General features: G+C 48.1%; 2 protein-coding genes across 2 annotated transcripts in view; both read right to left on the minus strand.

The window, feature by feature from the left end:
* The window catches only part of LOC146760301 (myosin-binding protein C, cardiac-type-like), a 55,797-nt gene extending 48,722 nt beyond the window's left edge, over positions 1 to 7,075 (minus strand). The window contains exon 1 of the mRNA XM_085551371.1: positions 7,027 to 7,075. Coding sequence (XP_085407497.1) covers positions 7,027 to 7,075 — 49 coding nt within the window. The remainder of the gene's footprint in view (positions 1 to 7,026) is intronic.
* LOC146760296 (obscurin-like) overlaps positions 1 to 16,348 on the minus strand; it is a 197,721-nt gene that overhangs the window by 148,190 nt on the left and 33,183 nt on the right. The gene's annotated exons all lie outside the window — the stretch shown is intronic.

Here is a 16,348-nt window from a genome sequence, read left to right on the forward strand (position 1 = left end):
TGAGGATGTTTTCAATTGGTTCAATCCTTCAGGAAATAGGAGAATGAGAGCACATCATGTGTGACTGTTCTCAAAACAAGCAATTGATTGAAGAAAAATTATCAGAGCTGTGACAGCCCCTTTTACATTTCTGCCTCCAATCCTTTCTGTGTTCCCCCAGAACAGGAAATGGACGCCCCCTCCCTTGGCTCTCCTCTGGCAAAGCAACCTCAGAAACATTCAGTTGTGCAGAGGAGCTGTGATCCCCTGCCCCAGGCAGCAGCTGTAGCAGCACAAGCCCTGCCAGGGGGCTCCTTCCCCCCACCCGTCTCCCCACAGCGCCCTGGGCAGCTCCCCGGGCAGGCTGAGTGCTGAGCCTGGCAGGCGGCAGAGTCCCATACCCGGCACACAGCCCCTGGGGCACAGCAGGGACCCTGCTCTGCAGGACAGCCCTGGGCACCTGCCTTCAACCCCAGCAACACAGCCTGCAGCCATGCTGGGAAATGCAGCCCTCAGGGCTGTGCTCAGACCTTGCAGTACAGAAGCCCTCAGGTGGAGCAGAAGGCTTTTAACATATTAAAGAAACATGTGGTGCTTGCAGCCAGATCTGCTATGGGATGTCCCAAATTTGGTGATCCCTCTAGGAAAAGCAGTTGCATTGCCTACTGCATGACACTTACCATTCTGCTGATCTGTTATCAATGCTCCTGCAGTCAGCTCACAGCAGGCTCACACTGTACAAACACAGTAAGCTCTCTCTCCCTTCTCTTCTATCCTCTTGTGAACTGTTCCTCAAGCCCCAGCCCTGCTGTGCTGTGCACAAGAGCTGCTCCTGGGCACAGCTGAGCACTACAACTACAACACTTTCCACTTTTATGAGCTCCCTGTGTCCCAGAAGCCCAGCCCAGATCAGTAACAGATGATGTCATTTTTTATCCTTCCCACTCATCTCCCCTATGGTGTCCCGGGGTCCTCACGGCCAACAGCTCCTGAAAGACAACAACATCATGACAGTACATTAAAATCTGTTGAATTAAACACCAGATTTCTAGTGGTCAATGACTAATTCCAGACATGTGCTGAGTCCTCCCAGAGAGTGTTTGCTCAAAGAGGGCAGTCATACAAGGACAGGATATCACAGAATCATAGAATCACCAAGGTTGGAAAAGACCTAAAAGATCATCCAGTCCAGCTGTTCACCTATCACCAATAGCTCCCACTAAACCATGTCCCTCAACACAACATCCAATCATTCCTTGAACGCCTCCAGGGTCGGTGAATCCACCCCCCCCGGGCAGTCCATTCCAGGTCCCAAAGTTCAGGATGATGGTCTTGGTGAACCTCATTCCACTGGCTTCAGCCCAGCTCTCCAGCCTGTCCAGATCCCTCAGTGGGGCCTTGCTAACTTCAGGCACATCCACACTCCCAGCCAATTTGGCGTAGTTTGCAAACCTACATAGGATGCACTCAGTGCCCTCATCCAGGTCATCAATAAAGATACTGAAGAGGACAGGCCCCAGCACAGACCCCTGGGGAACACCAGGTAGGCACACAGGTGGGCATCCAGGCTGGTCTTGAATATCTCCAGAGAAGGAGACTCCCCAACCCCTTGGGCAGCCTGTTCCAGGGCTCTGTCACCCTCACTGTAAAGATGTTCTTGCACACATTTGTGCAGAACTTCCTATGCTCATCTTTCTGACCATTTCCCCTTGTCTTGTCTCCACACACTGCTGAAAAGAGCCTGGTCTCTCCCCTTTGACTCCACACCTCAGATATGAGCACTGACATGAGAGCAACCCCCTGCACCTTTCCCCTGCGAGCAGAGCATAGCAGAGCAGAGACACAGTCCCCATGTATCATGCAGTGTTATTCTGCTTGCCAACAGAAGAGGCCAGTCTTTCTCTATGCTCCATCTGTGGCATACTCCAGAGTTCAATACACTGCAAAGCTATGGCACATCTATGTTCTTGCAATGATGACACCTTAGTATTCTCTGGGCTCTCATTTCAATGGCATCTAAATAAGTCTAGGGTCATACCAGCTGATGGGAATCTGGCAAATGTTGTCTCATTATAAGGAAGAGCAAGAAAGATGACAGGGGCAATTATGGACCTGTCAGTCTCACTCCAGCACCTGGTAAAATTATGGAGAAAGTGATGGTGGGAGTTATGGACAAACAGCTGAAGGACAATTCTGTCATTGGTTGCAGCCAAAGCAAGTTCCTGAGGGGAAGGTCCTGTTTAACTTCAGGTCCCTTTATGACACAGTTGTCCATTTAGTTCTACAAGGGAAGCCAGTTGATGTAATCCTTGAGGATTACAGTAGAGCTTTTGATACTGTGTCTCACAACAACCTTCTGGGCAGAATGTCCTTCATACGGCTAGACAGAAACAAAACGTGGTGGGTGAGCAGTTGGCCAATAGGTCAGGCTCAAAGGATTATAGTCAATGGGTTCCATCAGCCTGGTAGATGGTCACTATCAGGGTTCCCCAGGGCTCCATTATAGGGCCACTTCTCTTCCATGTTTTTGTGGATGACTTGCATGCAGGACTAGAAGATGTTCTCAGCAAGTTTGCTGATGAGCCCAGATGAGGATGTGCTGTTACCTCCACTGAGTGGGGACAAAACTTGCAAAGAGATGTTGACAAGTCAGAGAAGTGGGTACCAGTTGGTACTAAGCACCAAGTGCATAAAGCATAACAAGAGCAAGTGCCTGATTGTACACCTGGGTATGGTAACACTGGACATAAACACTGACTGGATATGGGACACTGGAGAGAAGTCTGAATGAGAAGGACTGGGGGTCCTGCTCAACATCAAATTGGAAGTGAGTCAGCAGTGTGCCCAGGCAGCCAGGAAAGCCAACGGTACCCTGGAGTGCATAAAGCAATTTCTTGCAAGCTGGGTAAGGGAAAGGATTGTCCCTCTCTGCTCTGCGCTGCTGCAGCTTCACATGGAGCACTGGGTGCATTTCTGGGCAAAGCGGAACATAGAAAACATCAAACTATGGGAGAGTGTGCACAGGAGGGCACTGGATCTGAGAGATCTGAATCACAGAATCACAGAATCACAGAATTATCAAGGTTGGAAAAGACCTAGAAGATCATCTAGTTCAACCATTACCAATACTTCCTGGCTAAATCATATTCCTCAGTGCCACATCCAAGCATTTCTTGAACACTCCCATGGTCGGTGACTCCACCACCTCCCTGGGCAGTGCATTCCAATGCCTGACTACTCTTTCCAAAAAGTAATACTTCCTAATGTCCAGCCTGAATCTCCCCTGACGCAGCTTAAAACCATTCCCTCTAGTTCTATCACTGATTACACGAGAGAAGAGGCCAACCCCCAGCTCACTACAACCCCCCTTCAGGAAGTTATAGAGAGCTATAAGGTCTCCCCTGAGCCTCCTCTTCTCCAGGCTGAACAATACTAGCTCCCTCAGCCGCTCCTAGTAAGGCCTGTGCTCCAGATCCCTCACCAGCTTTGTAGCCCTCCTCTGAACACGTTCCAGGGCCGCAATGTCTTTCTTGCAGTGAGGGGCCCAAAACTGAACAGAGTACTCAAGGTGCAGCCACACCAATGCCGAGTACAGGGGGACAATTACCTCCCTATTGCTGCTAGCAACACTGTTTTTGATGCAAGCCAGGATGCCGTTGGCCTTCTTTGCCACCCGGGCACACTGTCGGCTCACGTTCAGCCGAGCATCCATCAGTAACCCCAGGTCTGTTTCCTCAACAAAGTCCTCCAGTCACTCCACCCCAAGCCTATAGCGCTGAATGGGGTTGTTGTGGCCAAAGTGCAGAACCCGGCATTTGGTCTTGTTGAACCTCATCCTGTTGGCTTTGGCCCAGCTCTCCAGCCTATCCAGATCCTTCTGCAGGGCCTCTCCACCCTCAGGCAGATCGACACTCCCTGCCAATTTGGTGTCATCTGTGAACTTACTGAGGGTGCACTCAATGCCCCCATCCAAGTCATCAACAAAGATGTTGAAGAGGACAGGTCCCAGCACCAACCCCTAGGGAACACCACTCATGACTGGTCTCCAACTGGATTTAACTCCATTCACCACCACTCTCTGGGCCCGGCCCTCCAGCCAGCTCCTTACCCAGCCGAGAGTGTACTCATCCAAGCCACGGGCTGCCAGCTTTTGTAGGAGAACAGCATGGGAGACAGTGTCAAAGGCTTTGCTGAGGTCTAAGTAGAGCACATCAACAGCCTTTCCTTCATCTATTAGACGGATCATGGGATCATAGAAGGAGATCAGATTGGTCAAGCAGGACCTGCCCTTCACAATCCCATGCTGGCTAGGTTTGATCTCCTGGTCTTCCCACACCTGCCACATGATCTCCCCAAAGACTATCCGTTCCATTACCTTCCCTGGCATCGAGGTCAGGCTGACAGGCCTGTAGTTCCCCGGATCCTCCTTACAACCTTTCTTGTAAATGGGAGTCACGTTGGCAAGCCTCCAGTCTTCTGGGACCTCACCCATTAACAGGGAGTGCTGAAAGATAATGGAAAGCGGCTCAGCGATCACCTCCGTCAGCTCCTTTAGCACTCTTGGGTGAATCTCATCCGGACCCATGGACTTGTGGCAGTCCAGTTGGAGTAGTAATTCCCTGACCACTTCTTCAAGAATCACAGGGGGTTCAGTCTGCTCCCCAGCCGAGACTACCAGGTCAGAGCGTGGGGAGCCCTGGGGATGACCGAGACGACTTGGCGAGGGATGTGAAAAACAATAAGAAAACCTTCTACAGGTACATTGGCCAGAAGAGACAGGCCAAAATGGGCGTACCTACTCTGGTAAATTTAAAAGGAGAAATGGCTTCAACAGATGAAGAGAAAGCTGAGGTGCTGAATGAGTTCTTCACCTCGGTCTTCACTGGTGGCCAGGATTCTAGTCTTTTTCACGTCCCTAAGTCTTGCACCCCCAATACCTCCATGTGGGGACCAAGGAGGTGAATCCCTCCCCACTGTAAGGGTAGAGCAAGTCCGAGAGTGCCTCCTTAGACTGAATGAGTATAAGTCTATGGGGCCAGATGGCGTGCATCCCAGGGTCCTGAAGGAGCTGGCTGAGGTGGTTGCTGAGCCGCTCTCCATCATATTTGAGAAGTCGTGGCTGTCAGGTGAGGTCCCGGATGATTGGAGGAAGGGTCACGTCATTCCCATTTACAAGAAGGGGAGCAGGGACGACCCGGGTACTAACAGACACCCAAGCAGCGATCTCCCCATCATGGCATCATTTAGGTTAGAAATGACCTCTCAGGCCATCCAACTTTAACTTGGATAAGATCTGCTTCAATTGTAATGCCCCCTCTTGTATTACCTGGGCCGTAAGATCAGAGGCAAATGTAGGAGATGTGGCTGTAGAGGGTGAATCTTCCAACCAAAATCCCATTATGAGTTGCTGCCATGTGACAGATGGCAGCAGAGGGGTAGCGTGACAGAATGGCATCTGATGTGGAAGCACACATGAAGCAACGGTGTGCCATTGAATTCCTCCAAGTGGAAAAAATGGCACATGTTGACATTCAGCAATGTTTGCTGAACATTTCTGGAGACCAAACAGTGGATGTGAGCAGAGTGAGGCAATGGGAGGTGTGTTTCAGCAGTGGTAACAGTGGGTCAACATTGCTGGTGCAGATGGTAATGAGCACGGCACATAGGCGCATCTTCCCTCCCCTCAGTCTCCCATCTCTGTTCTCCAGGCTTCTCCCAACCTCCTCATTTCAGTCATCTCATTAGCGGCAGCTTTCTGCCTAAGAGCCTATGCTCCAAGAATGGCTCCTGTAGGTGATGGGTAACTTTTACCAGAACTTTGTGCAAGATTCCTCTACAACAGACAATCCTGGAGGCAGAGACCACTTCTGTGTACAAAATGGAAGCAGTCCTGAAGGAAGCTTGGAAAGTTCTGACATGATAACCCATATCCAAGATCTTGTCTAGTGCAGGGTCTCACAGGGAATGAGGAAGAGGGGACCTGACAACGTCCTATGTGAAGTATAAGCAAAGTGGTTGTCGCTTTCCCTGGTCTGGTGAGCTCATAGATCTGGTTGTTTGCCAGCTGGGGTAGGAAAACTCCTTGGGAGTTCCTACAAAGGGACCCATAAGTCGTATGTGGGGAACATAAGTTGTACGAGGGGTACCTTGTGCAATGATTTGTGTCGGGAGCTACAGGTTGAGGATGGTTACAAGAGTGGGAACAAAACAACTGGCGGTGGAGGGGTAAAGCTATTTGGGCTGCTGTACTGTGGAAGGACATTGCTGCCTGAACAAAAAATATGGTTATAAATGTGCATCATGTAGATGGCCATGTAACCAAGTGTCAGGCTACTGAAGAACTGCAGAATAACAATCAGGTAGATCGAGCTGCCAGAACTGAGGTGGCTCAAATAGACTTGAACTAGCAGAGCTATTTCTAGCCCTCTGTTCCCATGAGACCTCGGGCCATCAAGGAAGAGATGAGACATATACGTGGGCTAGAGACCGAGGGATGGATTTAACTGTGGACGCTATTGCTCAGGTTATGACTGTGAAACATGTGCTGTAATTAAATGAGCCAAGAGGATGAAACGCCTCTGGGGGGAAGGGAGATGGCAGAATTATAGATATGAGGAGGTGAGCCATGTAGATGCTCATGTGCCTAAAAGTAAGGCTACTGAAGAACATAAAAATAACCATCAGGTTGATCGAGCTGCCAAAACTGAGGTGGCTCAAATAGACTTGGACTGGCAGAACAAGGGTGAATTATTCCTAGCTCGGTGGGCCCATGACACTTCGGGTCATCAAGGAAGGGATGCAACATATTAGTGGGCCAGAGACCAAGGGGTGGACTTAACTCTGGATGCTACTACTCAGGTTATTCATGACTGTGAAACATGTGCCATAATTAAACAAGCCAAGAGGATAAAACCTTTTTGGGGGGAAGGGCGATGGCAAAAGTATAAATATGGAGAGGCATGGCAGGATGATTATATCACTTTGCCACGATCTCTCTGTGGTGTTATGCAACCACAGGCTTGAAAAATACACAGTACCCCATGCTACCACCTGCATCACCGTACTGGGTCTGGATAGGCAAATCCTGTGGTGGCATGGCACCCCAGAAAGAAATGAGTCTGATAATGGGACTCATTTCAAAAATTCACTTCTGGATACCTCGGCCAGAGACCATGGCATTGAGTGGATTTATCATATCCCCTATCATACACCAGCCTCTGGTAAGACTGAATGCTTCAAAGAGTTGTTAAAAACTGTGCTGAAAGCAATGGGAGGCTGAACATTTAAGAATTAAGAACATGGCTAGTTAACACAAGTGGATCTGTCAGTAGAGATGGTGCTACACAGTCCAGCTCCCTACATACTGTAGAGGGAGATAAAGTCCCTGCAGTGCATGTAAAGAACATGTTGGGAAAATCTGTTTGGGTCCTTCCAACCTCTGGAAAGTGCAAACCTCCCCTTGGAACCATTTTTGCACAGGGTGCACTTGGTGGGTGATGCAGAAAGGTGGGGATGTTCAATGTGTACCACAAGGGAATGTGATGTTGGGGGAGTGAAGACAGTAATTCCATGACTATATATGTATACAGACTTGTGTGTGTAATGCATTTTATTTATTGTTTATTTGTACACAGATATGTTTTCTAAGCATGATATAGTGATGTACAATTAAGGGTGGAATGTCATGGTTTTGTCATTCTTTCTATTGGTATTCCACATATCACAGCTAGTAAAACAAGTTTTCCTCCTTAGGTCTTTGCCACTGCTATGTTTGTTTCCTAGAGCTGAGCTCCCACTTCCCTACCCCTTTCCCTTTTCCCTTCCCATTTGTTTGGGGCCAGGCGGACCACGGGTCTACTGCCCCCTCTGTCATGGACATAGACTGACCTAGATAAATCCATGACAGTGCTAGCAAGGAAACCAGCCCTGACACAGCCATTCATATTGCTGGCTACTGACTGCTGTCTTGGAGTGCTGCTGTAGAGGCAACAGGACTGTTGTCAGACACACAAGACCTTCAGGCCTGCACGGATCCGAGGACCTGAGAGCACTGTGGCTGTGTAAATGATGCCAGAATGAAAAGAGCACATTGTGCTGCTGTCCATGTCTGTACCTACCCCAGACCCAGACAAGGTAGGAAGAGAGAAGAGCTAAGGAAAAGTCTATTTTTAAAGCTTTTTATTTATTTCTTAACCTATTCAGGCATTCTGGTTCAATGTTTACACAAGCTCTGGGAGTAAGAAAGTGGAAAGTAGGTAGGAAAGAAGTAGTGAAATAAATTGTAACGTATTTGCAGATTAGAGTATTAAACAAAATAAAAAATACAAACAAGAATAAAACATAAAGAAACATCACAGTGAATTGTGTGATGAAGATGTGCAATTTATGTAAGCTGAAATAGTGCGTATTGCAACATGTTCCTGAGAGCCTGCTTGATCTCCCTGTTCCTCATGCTGTAGATAATAGGGTTCAGTGTTGGAGGAACCACTGAATACAGAACTGCCACTGTCAGATCCAGGAGTGGGGAGGAAAAGGAGGGTGGCTTCATGTAGGCATAAATGACAGTGCTGACAAATAGGGAGACCACGGCCAGGTGAGGGAGACACGTGGAGAAGGCTTTGTGCCGTCCCTGCTCAGAGGGCATCCTCAGCACAGCAAGGAAGATCTGCACATAAGACACCACTATGAAAACAAAGCACCCAAAGGCTAAACTGACACTAAAAATGAGAAACACATCTTCCCTGAGATTTGATTCTGAGCAGGAGAGCTTGAGGATCTGGGGGATTTCACAGAAAAACTGGTTGACAACATTGCCTTGGCAGAGAGGCAGTGAAAATGTACTGGCAGTGTGCAGCAGGGAATTGAGAACCCCAGTGCCCCAGGCAGCTGCTGCCATGGTAGCACAAGCTCTGCTGTCCATCAAGGTCCCGTAGTGCAGGGGCTTGCAGATGGCAACGTAGCGGTCATAGGACATGATGGTGAGAAGGTAATACTCTGCTGACATGAACAGGAGGAAGAAAAAGACCTGTGCAGCACATCCTGTGTAGGAGATGGCCCTGGTGTCCCAGAGGGCGTTGGCCATGGCTTTGGGGATTGTGGTGGAGATGCAGCCCACGTCGAGGAGGGCCAGGTTGAGGAGGAAGAAGTACATGGGGGTGTGCAGGTGGCGATCGCAGGCTACGGCTGTGCTGATGAGGCCGTTGCCCAGGAGGGCAGCCAGGTAGATGCCTAGGAAGAGCCAGAAGTGCAGGAGCTGCAGCTGCTGCGTGTCTGCCAATGGCAGCAGGAGGAACTCGCTGATGGAGCTGCTGTTGGGCATCTGCTGATCCTGGGCTTGGAGTCCTGTTCAGAGTGCAGAAGATAATGACAAATCCAGACCATTCTCAGAGACACTCCTTCTGCTATACTATAGATGTTCTCCTTTCTGCTTTCTGCTGTATTGTAAAAGATTTTCTTTCCCTTTGCAAAATGTTCATTTAACTCCAGAATTTGAAGTTATTTTCATGAGCTACACCATCCCTTAAGGAGCAGAAGATGAGGAAGCTCTTACTTGCTTCTCATTTCCTAATCATATCAAAGCCTCCTGGATATTTTCCTGTTTAGCACAACTGCTTTTCAAGACTCCAGCCCCTATCTCTGTGCACTACAACTTCTCATAGAGAAATCAGCCTTTTTGCAATATAAGCGAACTATTAATGTCTGCAGAAAAACACAAGAACTGAAAGTGACTGTATCCTTTCGGAAAGAAAGGCTGAAAGCACAACTTGTGTGACTGTTCACAAAACAAGTGATGGATTGAAGAAATACCGGGGAGTCTCAGAACTGTGTTTTAAATTTTACAGCCCTTATTAGATTCCTGCCTCCAATCCTTTTTCCTTTCCTAGGAGCAGGGCATGGAAAATCTCTGCCTTCACTCTGCTCTTGCAGAGAACCCTCAGAAACATTCAGTTGTGCAGTGGAGCTGTGATCCCCCTGCCCCAGGCAGCAGCTGTGGCAGCACAAGCCCTGCCGGGGGCTCCTTCCCCCAAACGTCTCCCCGCAGCGCCCTGGGCAGCTCCCCGGACAGGCTGAGTGCTGAGCCTGGCAGGCGGCAGAGTCCCATACCCGGCACACAGCCCCTGGGGCACAGCAGGGACCCTGCTCTGCAGGACAGCCCTGGGCACCCGCCTGCAGCCCCGGCTGCACAGCCTGCAGCCGTGCTGGGAAATGCAGCCCTCAAGGCTGTGCTCTGACTCTGCAGTATGGAAACCCTCAGCTGGAGCAGAAGGCTTTTTCCACAGTAAAGAAACATGCAGTGCCTGCATCCAGATCTGCTATGGGATATCCCAAATTAAGTTAACCCTCTATGAAAAGCAGCTCATGGTCTGCAGTGAGACTTACTTTGTCATGGTCTGTGAGCAATGCTCCTGCAGAGAGCTCACAGCCCGCTCACACCACACACATCCTGCAAGCTCTCTTCACTTTCTCTCTTCTTTTTCTGTCACCTGCAGGCTGTGCTGTGAACGAGAGCTTCTCCTGGGCACAGCTGTCTCTCTGCAGCTCTGCCCTCATTTATGAGCTCCCTGTGTCCCAGGAGCCTGGCCCAGCTCAGCAACAGATGATGTCATTTTTATCCTTCCCACTCATCTCCCCTGACATGTCCCTGGGTCCTCATGGCCAACAGCTCCTGAAAGACAACAGCATCATGACTGTGCTTTGAAATCTGCTCAATTAACCACCACATGTCCAGTGGTCAGTGACTGATTGGAGACATATAGCGAGTACTAATATAGTTTGTTTGATGAAGCACAAAGGGCAACCAGACGAGGACAAGGAGGTTTGGACATTCCCTGTGCAGGGCAGTGATCCAGCTGAGGCAGTGCAGGAGTCTCATCCCTTGACAGAAATCCTGGAGCTGAAATGGGATTCAGCTCCCCACAGAACCACAGGAGCTGGGATTCCTCTGATTCCGTTCAGAAGTGCACAAGGAGTTGCCTGCATGTGAGCTCCTGCTCTGAGTCCTCGGCCCTTCAGCAGGGACATAGCTGCTTACACACAGACACTGGGTGATGCCCACCATGCCTGGGCTGCTCCTGATGTGTGCCAGTGCTTGTAAACCGTGTGGTAAGTCCCTGAGACAGACACCTCCTTCCTGGGCATCAGCTGAGGGCCAGAGAGGGGATAGCACCGGCTGTCCGGTGAATTCACACGCAGCTGCAAGTGCAGCACAGGGCCTTCAGGAAAGCCATGCCCGTGGTGTGTCCGTGCTGCTACGTCACCTCCAGGACACACGATCGGTCTAATGTTTGTGTGCCACCTTCTGCACACTGATACCATAGATTAGCTATCCAGTCCGGCTATGTATAGTGATGCTTTTCAATTAGGATGTTTACTCCTGTATTTTTGCACTAATGCAAACACCAACGCACAAGAAGCTAGAAATCTTGGTAGAGCTTCTGGCCTGAGCTCCTGTTTGGACCACGGGGACACAGTTTAATGGCTTCCACAACTGCACTGTAGCACAAGGGGGATACCGAGTCTTTAGGATGGATGGGTGAGGAGACAAAGAAGGGTGAATGCCCTCTGTGAGAGTGCACTGAGCTCTGCCTGGGGATGGAAGAGCAGACAGGTCAGAACTAATGGAAATGGCAAACAGAGGAGACCATCAGTGTCTTTTCCTGTCTTCCTGATCAGGGACAGTCAATGGAAGGTGCCCTCTGCAGACAGATGGGAATCTGATGTTGTCTGTCCCTTGTCCTATTTGGTGGCCTTTGTCACTCCATTATCTGCTGCAGGGACAGCACAGCAGGGCATGTGGCATCCAGCAGATCCATGGAGAGCACAGATGGCAGCTTCTTGACCAAGTCATGGAGGAACCAAAGAGGAGAGGTGCTCTGCTGGATCTCATACTTTCTGTCATGGAAGGACATGTGGGAACTGTGAAGGTCAAAGGGGCATCAGGCCATGTGCAAGATGCAAATGTATCTCTTTTTATTTATTTATTTATTTTGAGGCTGTAAGCTTAATAGTTGATCATAAATGTCAATAAAACTGAAACAAATAATTGAAGACAAAGATGGAAATCAATGAAAATGTGTTAACCCTTCTCAACATGAGAAATTCTCATGAGTCTTGTTCCATTTTAAGTTGTATATATGAATCTTTGAGGTGATTTGATGTCTTTTTTTTTTTCTTTCTTTCTTTTTTTTTTCTTTTACTGAAACTACAATGTTTTCCAGAACTGTGTTCGCTGGACACAAATGTCTTCAGATTCAGAGACAAAGACAGCGGTGCCAGTGCCAATGCCCTGTGACTATAGCCCGGTGCCCAGCACTACTCTTCCCTGCTGCCTATTTGATGTGTCTCATCCTCCAGGTGTTTTCAACTCTCCTAAAGAAATGGCCATGGTTAAGGGCATGTTTTCAGCAGGCCATTTGGGCACACACTACTCCCACTGCCCTCCAGATTTCTCCATCCCTTGCTCTTTGTTCAGTCAGATACCTCCAAATTATCTGTCTGATTTCTGACTTTCAGGGGGATTACTGGAATTTGTTCCATCTCCCCAAAGTCTGATGGAATGTGTTGTCAACTCCTTCACTGTGATTTGATCTATCCCTTCCTATCTATTCTTTTTCTTTTTCTTCTTATACTTTTTCTCAATCACTGTCTCTTTTTTATTAAGGCACGAAGTCTGAAAGATGTTCATTAATGTCAGTAAAAGTGAAAAACAGAGTTGGAGACAAAGATAGAAATCAATGAGAATGTGTTAACCCATCTCAATGTGTGAAATACTCAAGTCCTAATCAGTTTTAAGTTGATACCTCTCAACTACCTGGCTGATCTATCCCAGGAAGATTACTGGAATTTGCTCCATCTACCAGAGTCTGATGGCCTCTGTTGTCAACTCCTTCACTGTGATTCAATCTATCCTATCCTATCTCAGTCTAAATCATTTATTTTAAAAGTAGTCCATATGAAAGACAAACTTCAATAGATGCAGCTTGAACATGGCATGCAGTTGATCACTGTGTATTACTGTTCATTCAATTGCATCACCTTTCCTTCCGTTTGCTGGCCAGATAAAAAAGAGAAATCTTTCCTTTTCCATGTGTAGCTGGTTCTCTGAGGAAAGCCAGTGGGAGTTGGTGCAAAGCAGTTTTAACACTGAGCGGATGAATGCAGAGGAGAAGAGTGATGTGAAGAAAAGTGATGCAAGTCCCATAGGTCCATTGTGAGCAGAAATTGTGTGGGGAGGTTGAGAAGGATCTTTGTCAACGCAGTAACAGTACAGAACTCATTGGGACATCCTGGATTGGTATCAGTTGCACAGTGCTGCTTTAAACCCAGCTATAAATAAAGAGACAATAAATTTATAATTGATTATTTCTCTTTAATCTCTCTCCAGATATCCCTCCTTTTTGCTGAACAAGGTCTGATAACCTGAAGAAGATAACAAGATGGCATAAGGCACAGGAGATTCTTTAGGTTATAATGGTCCCAGGGCGCATTTGATGCTGAGTTCATCAGCCTCCAGTGCAGAGAGAAGTTTGCACAAAGTGCTCAACAAGACAAAGTCAGAAGTAACAGTGAAGTTTCTTGGAGTATTAATGGGCCCAGTGAGGGCCATTACCAAGCAAGCTTCCCAAGGGACTTGTTAGAGAAGATAACTGGAAGCCATGACTACAGGCAGGCAAAGGCACTGGCATGCTAAGAAACCTCTCCTTTGCCTTGCGAAGCAGACAGGTCAAGCCCTGATTGCAAGACCAGTGGTAGAGAGATCCTGTCTCTCATGTTGGCTCCGGGCATTTCCTGGGGCAATGGGTTGGAATTTTGTATGATGTTAAATGATAGACATGGGGACAGAAGATCCCAGGCTCTACATGTGGTGCAAGGACGCTGTGAGGTTCATGTCCCATATGAGACCTATGTTTCATTGCAGGATGTGGGATGTGAGAAGGGCCCAGTGTGAACAAGCAGTCAATCCCTGTGAAACTCTGAACTTCAGATCTCTCAGTTCCAGTGCCCTCCTTTGCACATTCTCCCAGAGTTTGATGTCCTTTATGTTCTGCGGTGCCCAGAAGTGCACCTAGTGCAGCTAGTGAGGCAGTAGCAATGCAGAGCAGAGAGGGATGATCCTTTCCCTCACCCAGCTGGCAATAAGTTGCTTCATGCACTCCAGGGGACCGTTGGCTTTCCTGGCTGCCTTGGCACACTGCTGACTCACATTCAGTGTGATGCTGACCAGCACCCCAACCCTTTCCAGTCAGACTCCTCTCCAGTGTTCCATATCCAGTCAGTGTGTATGTCCAGCATTGCCCCTACCCAGGTGCACAATCAGGCACTTGTTCTTGTTATACGTTATGCACTTCGTGCTTAGTACCAACTGGTACCCAGTTCTCTGACTTCTCCACATCTCTCTGCAAGTCCTCTCCACCCTCAGTGGAGGCAACAGCACCTCCTCATCTGGTCTCATCAGCAAACTTGCTCAGAACGTCTTCTAGTCCTGCATTCAAGTCATCTGCATAAACATGAAAGGAAAGTGGCCCCAAAATGGAACCCTGGGGACCCCGACAGTGACTATCTACCAGCCTGATGGAACCCACTGACTATAATCCTTTGGAACTGACCTACTGGCCAACTGCTCACCCACCACATTGTGTTTCTGTCTAGCCATATGCAGAGCATTCTGTCCAGAAGGTTGTGAGAAACAGTGTCAAAATTTCCACTGAAATCCTCAAGGATTACATCAACTGGCTTCCCTTGGTCAACTAAACGGATAACTGTGTCACAAAATGAGCTTAAATTAAACAGGACCTTCGCCTCACAAACTTGTGTTGGCTGCGACCAATGACAGAATTGTCCTTCAGCTGTTTTTCCATAACTCCCACCATCATTTTCTCCATAATTTTACCAGGCTCTGGACTGACAGGTCCGTAATTGCCCATGTCATCTTTCTTGCTCTTCCTTACAATGAGACAACATTTGCCAGCTTCCTGTCAGCTGGCATGACCCTAGACTTCTTTAGATGCAATTGAAATGCTACTAAGGTGTCATCATTGAAAGAAAGTAGATGTGCCAGAGCTTTGCAATGCCTTGAATTCCAGAGTATGCCACAGATGGAGCAGAGGGGAAGATTTGCCTCTTCTGTAGTGAACTCATTCATTTGGTAAGCAGAATAACACTACCTGATACATGGGGACTGTGTCTCCGCTCTGCTCTGCTCAGCTCACAGGGCAGCGGTGCAGGGTGTTGCTCTCATGTCAGTGCAGGTAAATTCGCTTTAACCCTTTTTCCTCTGTAAATGCTTCCTCTGTTTCTATGCTCAGATACACTTCCACATTCCCTCAAGTACACTTTCATAAATAATTAACAATTACACTTTCTTATACCATCAAAACAGTTCGTCAAACAGTACAGTTCTTCAGTTCACATAAACTCCCTTAATACAGTCTGTATTCTTCAGTTATAAACACTGTGCCACAGAACCAGCACTGATTGAACCACCTCCCTCACACACTTCCTCGCAAGCAGTACATAGTATTACATAAATGGGTTGACACTCATTGGTGGTGGAATGTACACCTCTCCTCAGGACCATCTTATTAATCTACAGAGTACAAACTCCCGTCTTCTTACATACAAGCAGAAAGTACTTATGAGTGGACACACAACACAGTCTTTCACTTTGTCCGTGTCTGGCCATTTCCCTCACAGGAGGAAGGAAACATGGATCGGGACTCGGCACTCACCCTGCAGCTGTTCTGTGTCTCACTCACACCACACTCACTCTGACATTTAGATCAAAAACCATGGTTTATTCATACTACACAATGCTGACAACGTTTTCTAGCTGGAATCTTAATAACACTCATACTCTGGTCAACCAGTTGCAAACGTTAATTTTTTTCCCAGAGTCGGCTTGACACACGGTACCAAACACTTAAAGCAGATGATAATATTGAACATACAACCTATAAGCCCCATGATTACACCTTGGAGAACCCAGGCTACCATTTGACAGGCTATCCACTATATCCCATACCCGTAGGAGAGACCAACCTAGGTCCCTCCTATTGCCAACCACCTGGGAGAGAGTATTTGTTCTTGTTTCCATTCATATGACATACAGTTCCCTTTCATAGGAACTCACCCAAGGAGTCTTCCTACCCCAGCTGGCAACCAAAGCCATGAGCTCACCTCCCTGGGAGCAGCACGTATGGCTGTAAACTGTGTAGGATGTCTCCTCAAGACATATGGGCTCCACTTACCATACACATACCTGGTCCACCTATGGGTGGTCCTTGTCTGTCCCTGCAGTGATCAGGTGAGGAAGGGAGTCCTTCAGAGAAATCTCAGGGTGCTCCAAAAGTGTCTCCCTCTCAGCTGGTCC

This window comes from Coturnix japonica, chromosome 6 (assembly GCF_054131305.1).
Source record: "Coturnix japonica strain WE chromosome 6, WE-NBRP24, whole genome shotgun sequence".
Taxonomy (NCBI): Eukaryota; Metazoa; Chordata; class Aves; order Galliformes; family Phasianidae; genus Coturnix; species Coturnix japonica.